Genomic DNA, 14196 nt, shown 5'->3' with positions numbered 1-14196 from the left:
TTCCTTAATCCATGAATGGAATATCTTTCCATCTCTTTTTATTTCTTGCAATGTCTTTCTTGCCAAGAGTGATTATAGTTTCTTAGAATAGGTCCTTCACGTCTCCTGGTTAGTTAATTCCAAGGTAATAGTGGTTTTATGCGATAGCTATTGAAATGGGATGGATTCCCATATTCTCTTTCTTCGGTTCCGTTGTTCGATGTATAGAAATGCAACTTGATTTTTGAGCATTCTTATTTTGTATCCCAGGAACAAAGCCACTATGAATTGTCTCTATGAATTTCTATATAGTTTGGGAGTGGCTTCTTTGGGTTTCATATAGAGATATATGTCATCTGTAAAAGAGAGACATTTTGACTTCTTAGCCATTTGAATACTTATCCCTTTGTCTGCCTGATTGCTGTTGCAAGGACTTCTAGATACTATGCTGAATAATAGTGGCGAGAGGGCATCCCTTTTGTCGCGTTCTCTCCTGATCTTAGGAAATGGGCTCCACTTTTCTCCTTATGAGAATAATATATTGCAGTGCAGGCTTTTCATAGATTGCTTTTATGAGATATGAAACAAATGTACCTCTATTCATACCTACTGGAAGGGTTTAATCAGAGATAGGCATGCTGTTTCAATCTCTTTCGGACGATGAGGACTAAGCGATGGCTTCCTGAGTCCTTTTCTTGTTGATATGATGTATACGCGACGATTATGCGAATATTGAAACCACGCTTTATCCTAGGTATGAATCCCCACTTGATCTGGATGGATAATCCTTTGAATGTATTGTTGGATTCTATTATATCTGGAGTTGAGGATTTTGGCTACCATATTCATTAGGAACAGGTCTGTACTCCTTTTGATGGGTCTTTGCTCGAGGATTTGAGATCAAGGTAATATAGGCCTCATAAAATGAGTTTATAGCTTCTTCTGTTTGGCTTTTTGAAATAGCTTTAGAGAATAGGTATTATTTCTTCTTTGAATTATTGGTAGAATTCCCAGGAAAACCGGCTCTGGGCCTGGAGTTTTGTTATTTGCACAGGTTATCACTGACTGCAATTCTTCATAATTTATATTCGCCTTTTAAGGAATCAATTTCTTCGGTTCAACTCTTGGTAGTTTATAGGTTTCAGAAGGATTCCATCTCTTCCAGATTGCTTAGTTTTATTGCATATAGTCTGTTGATAAAAATCTTCTTAATAATCCTTCCTACATTCAATGGTGCTCCTGTCAGACTCTCCTTTTTCGCTCACTATTTTAAATATCGTCCTTTCTTTTCTTTTGATAAGTCTCTAGCAGTAGGTCTCGTTTCACTTTATTGATTCCTCTCAAAGAACCAGCTTCTAGTCCTGTGATCTTCCAGCTTACTGTACTTCCTGGTTTCTGTTGACTTGATTCAGCTCTAATTTTGGTCATCTCTGCTTCCTCTGCGCGTGATTTAGGCCTGTCCCTCGTTGTTGTTCCCAGCTTTTGAGGTGAGAATATAAAAACGTGCATTTTAGATTTCTATTCTTGTGAGTGAGGCTTGATGGCTACTGTGCATTCCCCCTAGGGACTCAGCCTTTGCAGTATCCCATTAGGTTTCGACTGTTGTGTTTTCATTTCATTGGTCTCCATAACATGTTTAATTTGATTTTGATTTCTGTTTATTCGAGTCATTGGCCCTTGAGCAGGGATGGCCTTCTTAGTCTCCAGGTTTGAGTTTCTTCCAAATTTTTCCTTTTGTGGTTGGAGTTCCACTTCTGAGCTGTAGTCTGAGAATATGCAGGGGATAACTTTCAATCTTTTTGCCTGGTTGGGTGAGACCTGTCTTGTGTCCCAGAACATGGTCTTATTCTGGAGAATGCCGACGGCATTAGTAATAGAACAGAGTATTCCTTGGTTCTGTGGTGTAGTGTTCTAGATATATCTGCTGAGGGGTCCACCTGCTTCAGTATGGCATTCAAAAGCCTTTGATTCTTTTGCTTAGTTTTAGCAGGGTGTTCTTGTCTATTTTGATAGGGAGTGTTGAGGTCCTCACTACTTATTAAGTTTTTTTATTTATAAGTTCTCTTTATTCCGGTTCGAGTTGGTTTCGTGTATCTTGCTGCTCTGTTAAGGGGCTAATTTATAATTGTCATATCCATCTTGTTGAATACTTCAAGACAATAAATAGTGCTCTTCGTCACTCTAACTATGAATCTGTAGTTTAAAAATCCAATTTATCGATATGAGAATCTCTACCCCAGCTTCTTTTGAGGTCCATTTGGCGGAAAGATGGTACTTCCATCCTTCTTTTGGGGCTCTCAGTCTGGAAGTATCTTTGGCTTTGAAATTGATTCTTTGTGGACAGCAAATGGATGGGTCATTTTCTTTATATCCAATCTGGGAACTCGTGGGCATGCTTTTATGGGATGGTTCCAACACCATTCATTAAGACGATTATTGAGGAGATAAGTGATTTATAATGTTCCACGTTGCCAGTAAAGCCTTTGTTGTATTGGCTGTGACTTCTGTTCTGTATCACTTTAGCTCCTTTACTTTATAGAACCTCCAGTGTCAGCATCTCCTGTAGGGCTGTTTCAGTGTTCAAATTGGTTAGTGATGCGATCCCTCTGAAACGTGTTCTTTATTTCATCAATTTCTTGAATACAGCCTTGCCTGGATAAACGATCCTTGGCTAGATGTTTCTTCTTGAAAGAGCTTTTAAATATGCTCCAACTCCTTTCTCTCGTCCAGGTTCTGTGTGGATGGTCTTGACTGATTTGATGTTTTGCCTTGGGTACGTGGAGAAATTTCTTTCGTCCCGGCCGCTTCACATATGGTTCCTTAGCATCTAATATTTTGGAATGCACTATGACGGACGTGGCTAGGTTTGTCATGGTTGAGCTTAGGGAGGGCCCGTCTCTCCTGCCTCTTGGACACAAATGTGTTTGTCTTGCTGTAGATTAGGGAAGTTTTGCCACAATTTGTTCAAATTCTTCTTTAGGACTCTGTTTTTCTCCACTCCTGGGATGTTTGATTGATTCTAACATTGATCGTTACGGATTAGCTACCTCCTCGTAAACTCCACATTCGTGGGCGGATTTTTAAGACCATCTTCGGTTTTTCGGATTTTTCCTCTATTAACCCATCCTCCAATTACTAATCTAACTCCCGGGTTTCTCTGTTCTCTTCGATTATCGGCCGGCCGAGAGCCTCTAGTTTTGCCTCATTTGGCTCAATAGAATTTTAATTTCTGTTCAGATTCCCTTGTCATTTCCTGTCCTTAGGATTCTATATTTCAGACCTTTCGTTAATAGTTTTTTGAATTCTACTACATCTATTTTGACTTCACTTCGCTATTTGAATTCCATTTCTTGATAATTTGGTTATATCCGAATATTCATTACTTTCTTGTGGAGAGGCCACGAGAATTCACTGTCTTTTTCTTTGTGGGGGCTTCTCCTTCTTCCTTGTCTTCCTGATGAAGAGGCTTGCTAGGGGCTTCTCAGAGTTCCAAATATATTGCTGGGTCCTTTCAGGCCATTCCCTTTTCTTATAGGATCTAGGGAGTGGGCTTCTTCTTTCAGTAGATTTTATTTATTTATTTATGTGGCAGCCAACTGAAGCAGAGAGGTGAACGTAGCTTAGGGAAGGGAGAGAGAAGAAGCAGGTTCCCAGCCGAGAGCCCATGAGGACTCCTTTCTCCGGAACGCCGGATCACGCCAACTTCTGAATGGCAGGCGTCCACGACTGCCCCACCCAGGCGCCTCGTTGTCAGGGCTTTGATTTGCTTCTAGCCTGTCCTCTTGGAGTTTGGGAGGGCGCCGGTCACACGATCTCAGGCAGCCATGCCTGGTAGTAGTACACTAGATTTCTGTATATTAATTTTCTTCTTGGTAACTTCACTGAATTCATTTAATCTACCAGTTTTTGGTGGAGTCTTTTAGGATTTTATATATGAGATATCATTCATGTTATTTGCAATAGTAAGCAGTGGATGTCTTTTTTTCTTTTTCTGCCTGATTTTTGCGGTTGGGACTTCCATACGTGTTGAATTAAAAGGTAGGGATGGATATTCTTGTCCTGTTCCCTCATCTAGAGGAAAGCTTCTTCACTTTACACCACTGAGTATGGATGTTAACTGTACAGGTTGGTCAAGTATATGGCCTCTTTATTTGTTGAAGTAAGCTCTCTCTCTTTACCCACTTGTTGTGAGTTTTTACTCAGAATGTGATGTTAAATTTTGTGAAGTGATTTCTTCCTGCTGCGTATTTGAGATTGCATGATTTTTACTGCTCACTTCCTTGTAGCTAATCTTGGTTGGCTGTTAAGGTGATTTGAAGATATTTGGAACCATTCTTTTTGGTCTTGGGAATAAATCTCATCTTGATCATGACAATGGATCTCTTTTAATGTATTGTTAATTTGGTTTAGTTCTAATTTTTTGAGATTTTGTGCTGTATATCCATATCAGAATATGGGCCCATGTAATTCTTCTTTTTTTCTTTTTTTCTTTTCTTTTTCTTTTTTTTTGAGTTCCTTGGTTTTATGATACCAAACTGAGTAATTCCTGGCCTCAATAGAAGAATTTAGGAAGCATTTCTCCTTTCTTTAATTTTTTAATCAAGTTTTGAGAAGAATAGCTATTAGCTCTTCCTCTTTTTTAAGTGTTTGGTAGAACTTATCTGTGAAGCCACCGTGTCTCAACTTTTGTTTGTTGGGGAGATTCTTTTGGTTATTGATTCATTTTCATTACTAGTAATCAGTCTATTCAGATTTTCATTATTTCTTTTCCTGATTAGTCTTTGGAAGATTTGTTATGTTTTTAGTGAACTCTTATCCATCTCTGCCTGAGCTTGTCCAGTTTGTTGGCACTATAATTTTTCATAGGTAGTCTCTTAACAGTCCTTTGTACTTTCTGTAGTGTTGGATGTAATCTTGTCCTCTTCATTTCTGATTTTGAGTCCTCTTTTGCTTGAGGTGTCTGATATTTATCTTTAATATTTGTTTTTACCTTTTCAAAGGAGTCAGTTCTAGTTTCATTGATTTTTTTTTTTCTTTTGTCTTCTTTGTTTCTATTTTGTCTGTTTTCTCCGTCTGATCTTTATTATTTCGCTTCTTCTAACTTTGGCATTGTTTGGTTGGTGTGGTTTTCAGGCCTTTAGGTTTAAGGTTAGATAGCGGTTTGAGAGTTTCTTCTGGTTTCCTTCTGATGGCAGCTGTATTGCTTTTTAAACTTTTTCTTGGAGGTCTTCTTTTGCCTTTCCAAAGGATTTTGAACCTGCTGGGTTTCTCTTTCATTAAGTCTGAATGTATTTTTAATTTCCTTTGATTTTTGTTGGGACCATTGGTTGTTTAGTAACATGTGCTTAACTCTCCATGTTTGCATGTTTTTGGTCAGTTTTTTTCTGTAATTGATTTCTCTTTTCTTTTTTTATATTTACCCTTTTGTATTTCCTTTCTCGTGTATTCTTTTTTTTATATTTATATGGAATTTTTATTAGTTAGTCAAATGCTACAGTATATTCTTTTTTAGTTTTTGATTGTATCTGTTCCATGATTATTACTTTATGGTCATATCCTAGTGCTCCGGATAGCAATAAGTTCCTCCTACTACCCATCACCAGCTCTATCCCAACTTCTCCCCCCCTCCCTCTGAAGCCCCTCAGTTTTGTTTCCTCCCTAGAGTCCAGTAGTCTCTCTATGGTTCATTCCCTTTCTGTTTCCCCTTCTTCTTCCTTTCCTTTCTCCCATGGTTGACTCTCCTATTCTTATGTTCCATAAAATGAGTGAAACCATGAAGGATAATTAAGCTTTCGTCTTTTGACTTATTTCACTTATATTATCTCCAGTCCGTTCCCATGTATGCACAAATGTTGAGAAATCTATTTTTTGATGCTTGAGTAATATTCATTGTAGTATATGGACCACTAGTCTTGAATCTCGTCATTCTGTTGATGGGCATCTCAGTCTTCCACTACTTAGGTAATTGATTTCTGTTTTTAATACCATGCAGGTCAGAAAAAAGGATACTTCGATATGATTCCTAGCCTTCTTAAATTTATTGAGATTTGCTCTCCTTTATGGCTTAATATGTAATTCTTGAGAATGTTCCATGTGTACTTGAAGAGAATGTGTGTTCTTGGGTGTTTTTGATGCGGTGTTCTGTAGTGTATTCTATTAAGTCCGGTCTAGCCTATATGTGTCCTTCAAAGCCGTTCCTTCCTTGATTGATATCTTTTCTGCCGAACAATCTATCTCATGATAGTGCGGGTGCTAAAAGTTCTCTAGTATGTTCGTTCTTGAAACAGCCGAGGTAATTGCAAAACTAGCTTTGACTTATTTTGTAACAGCAGGAATCAGTTCATGCTAGGAGCAGTATTGTACTTTTTGGTAACATGGCTTAGGTAATTTGGGACATAATATTTAATCCCTAATAGATAAAACGTAACTAACCTCATATAGTAGTTCTACTTGCAAGTCATTATGTCGGTCTTTTTGTTTGTTTGTTTTTTTAAAGCAAGCTCTGACTCCAACTGGAGCTTTTGAACTCCCAAGGACCCCAAGATCAAGAGAGTTATGGTGTCATGACTGACCAAGATCAGGCGCTTGCCCCAAGCAAGTTGGCTGTAGATCTTAGAGCAGATGTAATAATTTTGAGTGGAAATAGCCCCTTCCCTCATGGAACCAAAAGTGCATGTGATATACATGGAATGGGTATGTCTACAACCCTACAAAAAGTTAGCGAAGAGATGTGTAGATCCCTTAGGAAGATATATAGGTATCGAGGGAAAGTGTCTGCACAATGAGCGGCAGCGTCATGGGCAGTCAAGCAAGTGAAGGATAGGGCCCGAAGGGCATGAGGGATTTCAGTAGGTGGAAACTAGGGAGTATTCATTCCAGAGGTTACTAGAAGAGTGGTCTGACCCCTTGATCTGTGTGGCCATGGTCAAGATGGTTTATAAAGAGATGTTTGAATTGAAAGCATTGACTATGAGACTCATAAGCTTTTTAAAAACTCAAAAAGGTAAGAACTTACAAATCTCAAAATTAATTTCTTTTGTTTTTCCTGGTTTTTCAAAAATGAAAAAATAATTTTGGATACACAGATGTACTTTATTTTTATAAAAGATCATTTCTTGAAATCAGAGCGTAAAGCTTAATGAAATGTACGTTCTTGGATCATTGTTTACTTAAGTGTTGCAAACATGGTCTTCTGTTCTTTCTGTAGTATATAGTAGCTCAAATTTTTAGTGTATATAGCCACCATAGTATATGTATTACATTGTTTTTGAAGATAACTTCAGTAAATAAAATTCCATTTTGGAGTTGTGATCTTGGCCGTTACACTCTACAAGATATTTAAATATTAATTTATTATACATATTTACATGTTACATATTTACATAATTCTCATTTGATCCCTTAGAACGACTTCTGAGGTAGATAGATAGGGGCAACAAATATTCTCTTGTTTTAGGGAAGTAAACTGGAGGGTGTTCAGTTTTTTGTTTTTTTTAAGATTTATTTATTTGAGAGTGGAGTATGAGAGGGGGGGTAGGGTGGAGAGCAGACTCTCCAATGGAGCAGTGGAGTCTAAGGGGGCTTGGATCCGGGACTCTGGAAGGGATGTCTCAACCCTCAAACCACACTGATTACCAGCACCCAAACTTGAGGTTTTGAGTGGGTGATCCAGCCAGGTAGAAAGAGTGAGAATCAGCTAGATGTTTCCAAAACTAAAGTGTTCTTCTCATGCTTGCTCCAGAACGTACACGATGAGGTTAACTGCATTCTGTAACTGGAAGGTTGAGCAAGTATTTAAGCTCTTTGGTTTTCAAAATTGTAATATTTTATCATAAAAGCTTTGTCTCCTATTTATAAGGAATGTGAGTCGCTATCAGCTAGATATCACTCTGAAACATGAGCAGGAAACGAGCTTTTTATTATATTTAGAACTTAAGTCCTGTCATAGCTTGCTGGAGCACGACGATACAAAAAGAATTATCCGCCTTCACATGGATATAATGGATTTCATACAGCAGTGAGCATTATGCACCGTGAACACATGATGCAGTTCCGTTGTCCCTCAGGTGGCTCTCGAGCTGTCATGGATATGGACTCTGAGAAGATTTTGACACGTTGCCTTTACTTTTCGCTTCTGCGTCTGGGGCATATCATTACATTTTGTACATAAATGACCATTTGATGATGTATATATACAGAGCACCAATTTAAAATACATTGGAAGGAATACAAATGCAGTTAGAATCAAACATTGCTTTGCTGTATTCACATGCCATAAATGTTTGGGGGGAAAGGAGGAGAGATGAGACAGTGAGTGAACTCTGGGATACATTGCATGTGAAGGGTCTACTATAGTAAAGGTTTATTAGGATGTAATTCTTACATTTCATTTCTTGATCTATCATTGAACTCTGTTTTGAGATACTTTTCTTTGAAATGAGGCTAGTACATCATCTGTATTCTTTATGTTCCATAGTAAAATCTTGGTTTCAAAAAGGGAATAGTACTGGTGGCTCAAAGCTTGGTTGGAGTGGTCGACTTTGGTTTTGCTCAGGTCATGATCTCAGGGTTGGTCGTGATGGAGCCCTTTGGTGCTCTGTGTCAGTGAGAGTCTGAGCTGGTTGAGATTCTCTCTTCCTCTGCCCGCCTCCACTCACTGCTACCCTCTCTCAAATCTTTTAAAAAAATGACTAAAAAAAAGGGAATAAAAATAATTTTATTTTATGATTCTGAAAATCTTTTACAACATGAAGAAATGCTTTGAGGATGTTGACTCAGAAAATTACAGAAAGAAGGGTCATGGAATGGAATTGAGCGTTTGACAAAACGTGCTATTGTGAAGATTAATATTCTCAGATCCCTTTGTGTTTATAAGTCAAGTGACTCAGCAGTTTTGTTTGGAACCATTTTTGTGTGTTGTCGTAATAGTAACCTGTGGATAATACAGCAAAAGATTTATCCCTTGAGAGAGAAAGGAAATAAACAGAGATGAACAATATACATCGGTCAATCAACATGTAGGAAAGTCATTTTCATCCATTCTCAAAGTATGAAAAGAATTAAAATTTCATCGATAGTGCTTGAGTATGCAAAAAAGGTTTTACTCTACTCAAAGTGTAGCTTGTCAGCGCCTTTTATTCCCTGACCCTTACGCATTGTTCCACTGAATATGGTATTTCGTTGCTCTCTCATCCTATGTCGGTAAGAACTTAGTGCTGTTCTCCACCGTTGACAGCTCCTTCATTTCTAATGTGGTCTTCCTTGGTCACCTAGAAAAGTCTCTGGCTTTTCCCATTCCTGTTTTAATTTTCTTCGTCTATTGTGGTACATTCTTAATAAGATATTACATCTTAACAGACTTTTGGTACTTGACTCTTTTTCTTTTCTTCCCTCGTGGACCATTTTATTTATGTCAGAGTTGCAGCTACCACCGATGTGCCATTGCTTTTCAAGTCCCTATTTCCCCGCTCCATTTCTCTCTCTTGAGCTCCAAACCAGATCTTCACCTGCGTGTTGTCGCAGGTCTAGAGTAGGCGTCCAGTCACCATTTGTGGAATGTATGAGTTTTTAGAACTTCTTAGCATCTCCTTTCCTTCGAAAACCAACCCGTCTTGTCTATTCTCTGTCTTGTTGAAACAACTTCACAAGTAGTATATCTAAGCTTGACTTGAAAGTCTTTGATTCATTCTCCTTTTCCTCATTCCATATTTATCTGGTCAAGTATCAGTCCTTACCCAGGATTGGGGAAAAGACTGAGTTGGGTGCACTGCCCCGATGTTCCCAACCTGCTTTGATTGCATTCCAGGCAGGCTTTTTATTTAGGCCTCATCAATAATAATATAAGTTAATAACTTAATCCTCTTTAACTATTATATTAATAATATAAGTTTATAACTTATAATTTCCCTTTCTGTCTCTTCCTCCCTTCCCCCAAGTTTGTAGGCAGGTAATAAATGAATATTCTAATTTTTGTTTTATTCTTTTTTTTTTCTCAAATTTATATTAAATTGGCTGATGTTATGTATTGTTGCACTTCATAGTTTATGCATCTTGAAACATGTGCAAATAGAGTATTTTTGAGCCTTGAACTTACAAATAAACCTGAAGATTTAAGTGATAAATCAGTATGGACAGACAGTTACCAAAAAGTTTTTCTTTTTGTAAATCCTTTAGACTTCCCCTATACACAAAAAGTAAAATGGTATATGAGTGAGAGAGGATAGCAGAAGTGATCTTTAAGAACATATGAGTGCTTGGTACATTAAATGATAAAATGATATCATTTTGATTGTAATAGGTTAGTGGTGTATATGTTCAGCATAGAAATAGATATTATTCCTCTGAATTGTCTTAGGTAGTAAATAATAAATTAAAGTTCGAATGTCTTCTTGTTGTGTTTAAACCATTCTCTGTAATATTCTAAGTAAGTAGGTACAGCAAGAAACTTAACCTTGCACTTGGTTAAGAAGTTTTAAAAATTATTTTTGGTTTGCCATAAGCGTAAAGTACCTCTTCTGCATTGGGGATAAAATGGAAAAGCCTGTGTTAGGAAAATACTTAACACAATCTTGTGTGCCATTGTGGTGGCTGATGTTCTTGACCTTAGGAATCATGGCTGCAGGCTAGTTCTTTTATCTCTGGGTAAAGTTGAGATTAATTGAAGAGTTGCTGAAAAATGAATGTATAGATTACCACTTACCTTGTCCCACTGTTTTGTGCCTCCATAGGCACATGGACTATACCGCACGACAGGTGCTAGTTTTGAGAAAGCCCAACAAGAATTTTTGCAACAGGTGTGATGTCCAACAAGACTGAGCAAACCTTAGACTCCCGGTAGCTGCAAATGCAGCTTCAAGTGCAGCAACTAGTGCGGCTCAGAATGCTTTCAAGGGTAACCAGATTTAGAGAGCCCTCCAACAACACACTGGTACCTTCTGACTGTACTTTTTCTCCAGTTACTGTATTCTATAAATATTTTTATGTTCAAAACAGTACACACGGCATGTATATTTCCTGTTCACTTGTGCATGGGCTAAAACCAGAAAAACTTGTCTTTATTATTTACCTAGCAATTTAATATTTTGGTGCCCCCTGCAGAAAAAAATATCACATAAATAAATATTCTCCATATTTTTGGGGATGAATGTTCAGCAACTTATTTCCAGTGGTGACACTGAAATTAATATGGTACTTATGATTAAAAATGCATTTTTAGTACTAGCTGCAGTCTTTTCTTTTCAAGAATCTTAGACTTAAGGGATTACATATTGGAGCATTAAGGCGATACTTCATTCTGTTTTTCCCTTATTTATATTGAAAGAAATAGGCCATCAGGGACTTAGGACTTTAAAAAAATTGGCTTGCTTTTAGCAAGCAGTTTTAGTCACCAGTGACGGCAGCCTGTGTGCATTTCTTGTAGGATCATGTAAATTTTAGCCTTTATTTTTTGTTCCTTTTTTTTCTTTTTTTAGAGTAGTTGATATATTTTGATATCATTCTCTGATCTTGCATGGGCACCACATTTCTTTAAAAAAGAATTGTGATTTTGGCTTCTGCACTGCTTATGGCTGTAGGATTAGGAGTTGCTGGTAGAATCAAAGAAGTGGTTTTCTGCACAGTTTCTTTTAAATAAAAATTCAGCTGGGGTGCAATTTGAGAACACAGTATGCAGTGCATTATCCAAAAAAGGGTAGATAATCAATGGAATAGAATGTAGTAATGATAATACTGTTTTTTTTAATTTTCAGTATTCAGATTGTGAATAGTATCATTACTGTACGGAAACTTTGCATATTCTTGTGGCCTCATTTTAACTGAATTGAGATTGTGTTTGGCAGCTCTTTTTGGGAGTGTGTAATTTTTAACAGAGGTATTAAAGTTCAGGATCTAACTCCTTGTCCAAAAGAACATACAGTATTTCAGGGATTTTTCTTTTAGCCTCTCATCTGTAGTGGGATTAAAAAAGAAAAAGACGCTGTTGTTTCACATATACTTGAATCCCTAATGCACCTCGTCTTTCACTTTTGAGGCAGACTGAATACATTAAAATTTTTCAGCAATAGAAAAACAACGTGCACCAAACAAGAAAATACAAATACAGTTAAATGCATTAATTATGACTACAACCACATTAAAAATGTTCGGGCTATGCAGCATATTAAATTCAATTTACAGGATACTTGGTTTGAAACTTTGAATCATTTTTAGTAGAGATTAAATGACTCAGAGACGCTTGTAAAGTCATTATATAGTGTGTTTTCGGAAGTCGTTAGCTAACTTAAGATTGCAGACTAATCAGTGATTTGTTCACCTTGACTTCAAGTAAGGATAGTCTGTTGGATTATATTATTTTTTTTGAGACTGCAGATCCTTTCTAAAAAGAATCAAATGGGCATAAATGGTTAAATCACTTTCATTCTTTCTCCCCCAAATCTGGAGATAAATGAATTTCATGTTGGGGTGGGATGATGAGTTCTTACTTTATGAGGGAAGCTTTGTGTGACACTAGGTAACATGGATCCATCTAGATTGTGTTTACATTTGATTTACTTGGGATTTATTGAAGTAATGGACTTGAAGATATTTCTTTGTTCTGATTAAAATAGGGATTCAGAATATGAATTTAAAACTGTTTTTATGAATACTTCTGATCAGTGATAATTCCCTACTTTCTCAAATTAGCTAGTTCAAGTTCATCAGATTCTCATAATCTTACTGAAAATCTGTTTTATCACAGTGTGCTTTACTGAGCATGTATTTTACAAACATTCAAAACATTAACCACAACTATAACAGAGTACTTATGTTCATCATTAATTTATATCTCAAGTTCATTCTTTTTTTCTTTTCTTCAACTACAAATGAATATAGAGACTTAAAAATACTGACATACTTCCTTCAAGAATAGGAAGTCTTCTCTCTGTCTTGTAGAAATCCCCAAAGGTAGCATTGTTAAACAGCAAATAATTAAAAACCAACAGTACCTTTTTGTGTGTGGATGGGGAAAATGTTTTAAAATCCAGTTCCTTGGGTTCTGCATAAGCCACGAGAGGAAATTGTTTTTTTTAAAAATATAAATGTGCATTAAAATGATGGCAATACTAACAGTTTGATAAGGTATAGGGATTTTAAATTCTTATATTCTCTATTCTCCTAACAATAATGAGTAAATGGTCACAATTTTCCAGCAAGAGATTGGCATTTGTTAATGTTTTATATTTTATACTAACATTGACCCAGTATCACAGCTTCTTCATGAAATGGTCTTCATTGTTGTAAGTATTCGTGTCCTTTCAGTTTGCAGTAATAAACTGTGGCTATTTTATTTCAAACTAAAATTTGAACACTGGAAAATCGTTGCTCAGTGATTTGTAATTTGGGACTGGTTATTTATCTAGGGATGTTTGTATATTTCGTCAGTGAGTAATAGTGCGCCGCCGTCGCAGTGAGCATCATGGTATAAATGCCTCCACCTGTCCTCTAATGTTGCATGTTTTCAGTGGTTCGGAAGTTTTGTATATTTATTGTGGCTAACACAAAGTTTTATAATAAATGCTGTTTACTGGATGTTAGTTTGTCTAATTTTAAAACACAATATTACGCTTCAGAGGTAGAGATGATGCTGTGGGGTTAATGTATATAAATCACATTTGATTTTTAAAGAAGCTATGTATAATTTATCTATGTGCTGAAGAAATTAAATAATATAAAAGACTTCATTAAAAACTGAGCAACATAAAATGAGAATTTTTCTGTTGATTAGACCTTTTAGGGGATGGAACATGAGCTTCACTCATATATTTTGATCACTTTGAGGTCAAAAATACACATACTATTTAGAAGTTAATGAGATTCAAAATGGAAACCTGTTTTGTGGCTCACGTTTCTCCTTGTGGGTTAAAAATGGATGCTTCTGTACTAGTATTGTATTGACTAGCTTTGAACTCTTGTGTTCTGTTTCCAACCTAGCTATCTGTTAAGCTGCTTTATGTACTGATGAACGTACCTATTTGTGTATTGTTGGATTTTTCACTAAGTTATCTAAAGAGGATGAAAATCTAAAAATGTTCGTGGTGAATCTTATCTTGAGAAATATGTGTTAAAAATAGGGAAGAGCATTTTAAATTTTCTGGGTGTTATCTAAAAAGTGAGTTTGGATTTTCATTGGGTATATCATCTATAAATCATGTTGAGCTAATGTGTATGGTTTACATTTTA

General features: G+C 36.6%; 1 protein-coding gene across 3 annotated transcripts in view; it reads left to right on the top strand.

Annotated features, from left to right (window-relative positions):
- Positions 1-14196, top strand: part of SCAMP1 (secretory carrier membrane protein 1) — a 139677-nt gene that overhangs the window by 110604 nt on the left and 14877 nt on the right. Inside the window, exon 9 of one of the 3 annotated variants that reach the window (XM_040622151.1) lies at positions 10707-10761. The exons of 1 other annotated variant lie outside the window; for it this stretch is intronic. In XM_040622151.1, the coding sequence (XP_040478085.1) occupies positions 10707-10761 (55 nt within the window). Of the gene's footprint in view, positions 1-10706; positions 10801-14196 lie in introns of those variants that run through there. One more of the 3 variants, XM_040622152.1, reaches the window with a different exon arrangement.

The sequence above is a fragment of the Ursus maritimus genome, unplaced genomic scaffold (genome assembly GCF_017311325.1).
Source record: "Ursus maritimus isolate PB19 unplaced genomic scaffold, ASM1731132v1 scaffold_5, whole genome shotgun sequence".
NCBI classification, from domain to species: domain Eukaryota; kingdom Metazoa; phylum Chordata; class Mammalia; order Carnivora; family Ursidae; genus Ursus; species Ursus maritimus.
The sequence above is the reverse complement of the archived record's forward strand: the minus strand, read 5'-3'. Positions and strand labels throughout refer to the sequence as shown.